The sequence below is a fragment of the Triticum urartu genome, chromosome 3, assembly GCF_003073215.2.
Source record: "Triticum urartu cultivar G1812 chromosome 3, Tu2.1, whole genome shotgun sequence".
Taxonomy (NCBI): Eukaryota; Viridiplantae; Streptophyta; class Magnoliopsida; order Poales; family Poaceae; genus Triticum; species Triticum urartu.
The window spans coordinates 8,698,489-8,707,055 of record NC_053024.1 but is presented as its reverse complement, the minus strand read 5'-3'; the positions used below and the strand labels follow the sequence as shown (position 1 = coordinate 8,707,055).

At 41.7% G+C, this 8,567-nt stretch overlaps 1 protein-coding gene across 1 annotated transcript; it reads left to right on the top strand.

Moving 5' to 3' along the window:
• Positions 1-5,279: 5,279 nt before the first annotated feature.
• Positions 5,280-8,266, top strand: LOC125547586 (protein GID8 homolog). Its single transcript, XM_048711407.1, has 5 exons — positions 5,280-5,608; positions 5,733-5,839; positions 6,689-6,820; positions 6,983-7,139; positions 7,812-8,266. Exons 1-5 carry the CDS (start codon positions 5,446-5,448, stop codon positions 7,931-7,933), a joined length of 681 nt encoding a protein of 226 aa, XP_048567364.1. The 5' UTR covers positions 5,280-5,445; the 3' UTR covers positions 7,934-8,266.
• The last annotated feature ends 301 nt before the right edge of the window (positions 8,267-8,567 follow it).

The following is an 8,567-nucleotide window of genomic DNA, read 5'->3' as shown; positions in this document are numbered from 1 at the left end:
GACGTAGCTTCGGTATTTATAGCCGCGCTCATCTCGGGTCGCCAGCTCCGTCCATCATAACCGTTCTACACGTTTCCATCGTAGAAAATTCTGCAGAAACTATGGCGACTATGGCGAGATCAGTATTACTAGTACTGCTGCTTGTGACTTCCACAGCTCCCACGCCGGGATCGTCATCGTTAATAAAGGTCCATCAGAACCACTCTACGAGCCGGCATTTTGATTCTGCAAATTTCTAGAAGAAATTCAGAGTCCTTACTAGCATTTTTTTTCTATTTGGGCTATTTGATTCATACACAAGTGCAAACTGAGTCATCGCACACCGTTCAGAATCACTGTTGCAAACAGTCTAGTGAATTATCAACTTATGGTATCCGGGTGCAACTAGTAAAAGATGCTAGCACGAGATACAGACAACTGGTTTGGATGACACAATTAATAGTAAGCTATGTGTGGGATATATTCCTATTTTGCCCCGTTATGCCTTGTTTTATTTGACCTTAAACTGTACTTAAGAAGATTGGTACCGTTGCCATGGGCTGTTGGATGGCTAGAGTAATTAATGTTTGCATGCATGGGAAAAAGAAAAACACGGTTGATTGGATGGTGAGACACAGGGATTCAGAACAACAGCGTTAGCGCTCGCTTCGGGCTGCAAGCGGGCGGAACTTTCTGACGTCTTGTGCTGCAGCTAGGCGCTTGACTAAGGTGGTGTTTGATTATCTAGTCCTAGGATTTTTTCTACTAGTCCCAACTAAAAAGTCTCTAGTCCCTAAAAAGTCTCTTTCTGTTTGTTTTCATAGACTAAAAAGTCCTAGTCCCTTCCTAGAGGTTATTAAATGACCATGTTACCCCTAGTATATAAAAAATAACAATTAAACAACATCACGGGGTGGCGGGCTAATGGGTGCATGGAGGGGCATTGTTGGAAAAGTCCCAAAAAGTCCCAAAAAGACTCTCCTTGAGAGTCTTCTTCATTTAGTCCCAAATGCCTAGTTTAGTCCCTAAAAAGTTCCTCCCATTTGGTAAAAAAGTCTTTAAGAGGGACTTTTTCTAGTCCCTATACAAAAAAGTCCCTGGAAACAAACGCCCTTAAGCGCTCGTTTCCTTCTCTCTTCTGTCTTTACTGTCCTCCAGCTCAGAATTTTGATGAGGTGTACTTCCTCCGTCCAAAGTAGAAAAAATATATTTTTCTCTCACCATGTGGTAGTCAAGACCAATAACATTATACATATGATCTTCTTAATTTCTACATGCACTTAGCCCATTGGAGGTTGGGTGATTAAAGAGGAGAGAGAGATAATGGTTTGCACCTTTTCAATGCACTTTTTACTTCACTCCATAATTTGTCCTAAAATTTCTATATGTACACTTTTCACCGGACAGAGGGAGTAAACGTTTTTAGCCTGTTGAATATTACTATATTATACTTGCTCTAAGCGTGTGTGGGAGGAGGTGTGGCTTCCATCCCACATGGTACTTGTACACATAGAAAATTTCATAGAAATTATGGAGACTAAGCGCGAGGTCGGTATTACTAGTACTGTTGTGAGAAATATCATGAGCTTTTTTACGGCATCATACTACCCATTATGATGGGTAGTATTTTGATAGATCCAATGGCCAGTATAGATGGGTCAAATTTTCCCTCTGGGACATATTGGTAATTTCTGTTTAGAGATAGATTTCTTCTTTGTTAGTTCTATAATCACAATTAATGATCTAATTAATTAAATTAACCCATTCGATCCGGCACGGAGGCACAGGCGAGTGCGTCTGCGACCTCGTCGCCACTGTTCCTTCGGGTTGCCGGAGCAGCCCCACAGGTGAGGCACAAGGTGCGGATCCAGCGCAGGTAGGCTATGAGATGAGCCTCCTGTCGAAGCAGCTTGTCGCCCCAAGGAGGAGCAGAAATGTGCCGGAAAGACCGACGGGGAAGGCCTATTGTATCGCGTGCCCATCTTCGATCCGCTCATGGAGCTCTGCTCGTCATCATCGGCCTTGTAATCGCAAACTGAGTTGGGGCAATAAATAAAACCACCGGAGATGATGCGTGCCCGTGGCCATCAACAAGCTCTACGTAGGTGTGTTAGAAGAGAAATCAGTGATCTGATTGTTGCGTACTTGCGTACGTGTGACGTGCATGCTTGTGTATCCGGCTGGCCGGCGGCGAGTCTACTAGCGTAGCTTTTCTAGGTCGATGTGTACATGTGGTGCGGGCCAGCTTGGAGCACGAACCAAGATCATCAACTTCGTTTCGTCGTCTTCATCGTGCGTCGCCGACCGAAAAGTATTAGATGGCGTGGACTGCGCCATGGCGGGGAAGAAACCTGCCTGCGTGATTGATAAACATTAGAGTACCCAGAATACCCCTAACTAGTCAATATACTACCGAAAATCTGTTCTAGTATTGTCTTATCTAGGCCCTTCAAGTCACAGAAATTAGCGGCCCAAATTGATTTGATGCACCGTAAAAGGTCTCAATATCATTTGGTTCCGGGGTGTATATACATCCTATATGAGAAAAAGTTATTAATAATTACAAAAGTCAAAAGAAAAGTTCATAAGTTTTTTTGAAATAAATTTGACTTTGTTTTGCATTAGTATATAAATTTTCGTGAAAATACCCAGCGTTGAATTCAGGTCACTCTTCACACTATTAATTAATTTGAACACCATATCTTTTTTTTTTGACCTGTTGGCACACTTTATTCAAATCGAATAATTGTTACATCACTAAAAAGTTCAGCTAGGATATATCTGCGAGGGATCACCCTCCCAAGAAATTACTGAATTAGAATCCTAGGAATTCCTAGAAAGCTTGTGTGCCACCTTGTTCCCCTCCCTTGGGTAGTGAGAGTCAGAGACGGAACCAATACTTAACTCGAGATATCAACTTCCTCCTTGTATGCTGGAAAAATCTCAAGACAATCAAATTCAAAGAAAATACTGGAGCATCCCCACTGGTCTGCTAGCTCCATACCATTCTTCAACGCAAAGCTTCCACAACGGCATCAACCACATGCTTAAAGAGAGTTGTTGACCCAACAAGAGCCTCACCCGGGTAGTTTCAAAGAACCGCTGTTGTGGCTCCGGTTCCATCTTCTATGAAGGATGCATCCACGTTCATTTGATAAAGATTTTGAGCAGGTTTAGACCATTTAACAGCAGGTACACTGGTCCCACTCCCCGAACCTGCATAATTGGCCGTTGTCGCATGTATGGCGAGTGTTGTTTTGGAAGGAGTCGCCACACCTTTGCCCTTTACACTTTCCTTCTCTGTCCCTAGATTTACCAAGCTCCAACCAAGATAAGACTCTTGGAAGCCAAGATGCTCCAGTGTGGTTGAATTATGCCTTTGATCTCTGAGGATATTCTCAAGCACGTCACTGCTAGATCGGCTCGAGACAAGGGCTTGGGCGATCGCTTTCCTGAAGACCCAAAGCTTTCCACACTTCTTTAGCTCGAACACACGTATCTAAATTTTCAATTTAAGCGCAGAAGGACAATACACGAAGGATGCATGATTTGGGAACAATACATTACGCTTGCCATCACAGAAAGCACATGTAATACCTAGCATGGACAAATAAGAAGATAGGAAATAAATGATCTTACTTCAACAAGATCTGTTCTATAGGCTCATACCGCTGCCTCCTTTACCAATAAGGAGGCAAGCACTTCAGTCTGGTTGATGCATTCTGACCACTGGGCCAAAATCTGATACAAACACACAAAAAAGAAGATAGGAAATAACATACAAAAAAAAAACATGATCAAACTTTTTATACATGATGGACACTAAAAAAATACATGGTAAACTTTTTTGTACGGGGTGCTCATTTGTTAATACAACAAGACAAACCCTCTTTTGTACGGGACATTTTTAAAATATGATGTATATCTTTATAAAACCACTATGAGAATTTACTTATACATTATAAACATTAAAAAAAATACACAATCAACATTCTTTAAATAGGCATTGAATAACCCCGTTGAATTTTTTCTAAAACAAATACATGCCGAACAATTTTGAAAGCAATGAATTTAAACGAATAAAATAAGAACAAAGATAACATAAAATTTATAAACACATAGAAAGGATAACAAGAAAAGAAAAGCAATAGCAAAAAAAGGGAAGAAAAAACAGGAAAAAGGAGAAAGCTTGCCGACCGTGTAAAGGTCAGTCAGAGTCCAGGCAGTCAGCCCAGCCAACCATCTAAAAGAAAATTAAATTACCAACCCAACCTCCATCGTTTTCCCCAACCAACCCAACCAAGCCGAGGCGGTTCTACAGTCCGCCGCCGCCTGCCCTAGCCCCACAGCCGGGCCGTACATCACCGCCGACGCCCCAACCCCGCCCCCTCCCCCAGACCCCTCCGCCTATCACACCTTCGCCCTTCACAACTTTCTTTCTCTGCCACCAGATGTACCAAGCTCCAACCAAGATAGGCTCTTGGAGCCGAGATGTCCCCAGTGTGGTTGAATTACGCCTTTGATCTCCGAGGATAGTCTCAAGCATGACACTACCAGATCGGTCTGAGACAAGGGCTTGGACGATCGTTTCCTAAAGACCCAAAGTTTTTCACACTTCTTTAGCTCAAAGACACGTATCTAAATTTTTAATGTAACTTCAGAAGGAAAATACAGGGGGTATACATGATTTGGCAACCGTACCTTCAATCTGGATAGTACTTTACCCTTGCCATCACAGCAAGCACATGTAATACCTGGCATGGACAAATAAGAAGAGAGGAAATAACATTAAAAATACATGTTTAAATTTTTTATACGTGATGGACACTAAAAAGAACGATAAACTTTTTTGTATGGGGCGCTCATTTGTTAATACAATAAGTAAACCTTCTTTTGTATGGTTGCATTTTTTTGAAAATACACTATGGAAATTTTTTAAATATGATTTATATTTTTTAAAACCACTATGAAAAATTTACTTATACATTATAAACATTTAAAAAATACACAATAAACATTGTTTAAATAGCATTGTTTTTTTAAAACAAATACATGCTGAACAATTTTGAAGCAATGAATTTAAACAAATAAAATTACAACAAAAATAAAAATAAAAATTTATAAAAACATAAAGAGAAAGGAAAGCTAGAAAATAAAAGAAGAAAAGCAATAGCAAAAAAACAGAAACAAAGGAGAAAGCTTGCCAACCGTGTAAAGGTCAGTCAGAGTCCAGGTAGTCAGCCCAGCCCACCATCTGAAAGAAAATTAAATTACCAACCCAACCTCCATCGTTTTCCCCTACCAACCCAACCCAGCCCAGGGCCGCCTGCCCTAGCCCCGCCGCCGCGCCGTACCTCACCGCCGACGCCCCCCTCCCCCAAACACCTCCGCCTATCGCGCGCGTCGCCACCGTCACCGTCCCCCTCTTCCCCTCATCGCGCGCAGTCAACCCCTCCCCCGCGCCCCATGGCGACCTCGAAGAAGGTGGTGACGCGCGAGGAGTGGGAGGGGAAGCTGCGCGACGTCAAGATCCGCAAGGAGGACATGAACCGCCTCGTCATGAACTTCCTCGTCACCGAGGGCTTCGTCGACGCCGCCGACCGCTTCCGCGTCGAGTCCGGCACCCAACGTACCGTACGCCATTGCCCGCGCGCTCGCACACAATCGAGCCCCTCTTGCTCTCCCGTTGTGTGATTGAGATTAATGGATTGGGCACGGAGTGAGGTCTGATTGATGCGATTTTTGTGTTGCAGCGGAGATTGACCTGGCGACCATCACCGACCGGATGGAGGTGAAGAAGGCGGTTCAGTCGGGGAATGTGCAGGAGGCTATCGAGAAGATCAACGATCTCAACCCCACGGTTCGATTCTGCGTCTCTTGCTTGCAATTTCACTTCGTATTTCGGTGTTGGGAGTATCTGAAAAGTAAGATTGGGGATGGTAGTTTTGGGTAACTTTGCTGTATGCCTGTATGCAACAATCAATTTCAGATAAGAGAAATAATACCTCATAGCAGAGTGGAGCAAAGTGTTAATCCAGTACCAATGATTGATGTGGTTTGTCTTTGGACTGTACTAGCTTTTTGCTAGAAGTTGTTCTTTTTCTACATGGAACTTAGGAATATGCGGTTCAGAAATTACATCTTTGTTTGATTGAGAAAACTGCACCTGTGCCCGGTTTTGGTCTCTGCATAATAAAAGTGGGGGCTGGGGGGAAACCCCTTTCTTTAAAAAAAATGCATTTGTTGCTTAGTGTTTTAGTAAGAATGGAGGAGGGACGATTATCTTGGCAGTTTTTGGGTACTTTGCTGTATGCCTGTATGTGCCAAGGACATTCTGTGTTCTCCATTATGTATTGCTGGTGAGCAATGATGTAACAATAATTAATTTCACATTTCACGGTGGACCAAATTGTTAATCCAATACTGGTGATAGATGTGGTTTGTCTTTGGACCATGCTTGTTTTTTTGTTAGAAGTTGTTCTTTTCCTATGTGTAGCTTAGGTATATGCGTATCAGAAATTGCATCTATGTTTGATTGAGAAAACTACATTTGCTTGTTTTCTCAACCGGTGGTATATTTATATTGTTTGTATACTGCCGAGTGAAGTTTTGTGTTAGTTCTAGAAAGCCGAGGGTTCATTTGTGCATTTTTCACAGTGGGGTTCGTTGAATTTTGACTTCATATCCTGACTCGACTTATGACATGCAGATTCTGGATACGAATCCTGAAATATACTTCCATCTGCAGCAACAAAAGCTGATAGAGTTGATTCGTGTGGGGAAAATACATGAAGCTTTGGAGTTTGCTCAAGAAGAACTTGCACCAAGAGGCGAAGAAAATGTAATCTTCAGTAAAAAAAAATTATCCCCCTTACCTTGGTTAAGAGTCAGGGTTCGAACCTATATCAATCACAACGCAATTCCTCCTGGTAGCTAGTTTTTCCCGTTAATACCACTGCATTTAAGAGCATTCTGTGACCTTTTGGTCTGTGAAATTTTGCAGATAGCCTTTCTCGAGGAAATAGAGAAAACAGTAGCACTTTTGGTTTTTGAAGATGTAAAGAACTGCCCATACGGGGAACTATTGGATGTTTCTCAACGTTTGAAGACAGCAAGTGAAGTTAACGCCGCCATCCTTACAAGCCAAAGCCATGAGAAAGGTATGTACTAAGTTGCAGACACATGTATATGATGTGATACCCTTTTTATTTGCTTATCTTTTTGACGATTTATTGTCACTGAAGTGTACCTGCATGCCTGTGTCATATGATATGATACCATATTTCTTATTTTATAATAAGCTACCTTTTGGTAGAAAAAGGGATCAGACTGTCAAGTGTATTTCTTATTCTAGAACTATGCACAAAAACATGGTGTATTTAAACTAAATATACCAGAAGGTTACCTGACTTTTTTTAGATGAAGGTCACCTGACTTAACATTAGTACTTCATATAAGCAAGTACTGCCATGTTCAAAACAGTTTGCCCTTAAGCTTATCATGTGTGACCAGCGGTCAATATAGAAAACACTGATTCACATTGGTGAAATAACTGCGTAGGGATACTACTTGTTAAACATCTTTTGAGATGTGCTGTTGAAAGAAATCAGGATGAATCTTCTCAAGTTTTTTTAATATAAGATTCATATTAACTACACAAAAATCTAAAACTTTTCATCTCAGTGCTGCTTTTCGGTTGCCGTTTCATACATTTGAAGCAGAATGAAACTATCGTTGTGTTTGGGACTTTGGGCTCTTTCGAACTGCTAGCATGCTTGTGCTAGAGTTTTTGTTTTATTGAAGATCCTTGATCTTTGCGTTTATATTGGCAGATCCAAAACTCCCTAGCCTGTTGAAGATGTTGATTTGGGCTCAAAACCAGCTGAGCGAAAAGGCAGCATATCCACAAATCAATAACCTGTCCACTGCCGACCTAGAAGATCCAGCTATATGATGAGCTGCTGCTGCTGAGGTGTTTACTAGGGACGGGAGCTTAGGCACCAGTAGGCACCAAGTACAAACTGTCTGAGCTGAGGTCTGTTAGTTGTTCATTACCTGCGGGTGCAGTACTTGAACACACTGCTTGTTTCATCAGCGTTGGCAAAAAGCTGACATGGGAATTTTTCGCTCTCTCCTGTTGTTCATATGATGATGCAGAGGATGGTTTTGTTACATTTTACTAGTAGGTGGTAAATGTTTCGTTTGATTTTCATAGAACCGCCGTGTGTGGTGCTAATGTTACACAAAAGAATGATTGGGCCAAAATGTAGACGTTCGATTCATGTTCTTTCTCCTTGCAAATGATTATGATTTACTCTGTATCACAGAGTGATTTCGCAGCAGGTTTTCACATGAGGTGGTTGGAATACCAAGCTCCAAATGATTGTCCAAATTTTGTACTAGCTGAGTTATGCTTTGCACAATGCATCCGTTCTGTTATACCCCCACTGTCCCAAAATAAGTGTCTCAACCTTGGTACAATTTTATGCTAGAGTTAGTACAAAGTTGAGACACTTATTTTGGGATGGAGGGAGTATCTTGCATGATGCTTTGTTCTACTGGCATATCTTGCAAATATGAGCATTTTT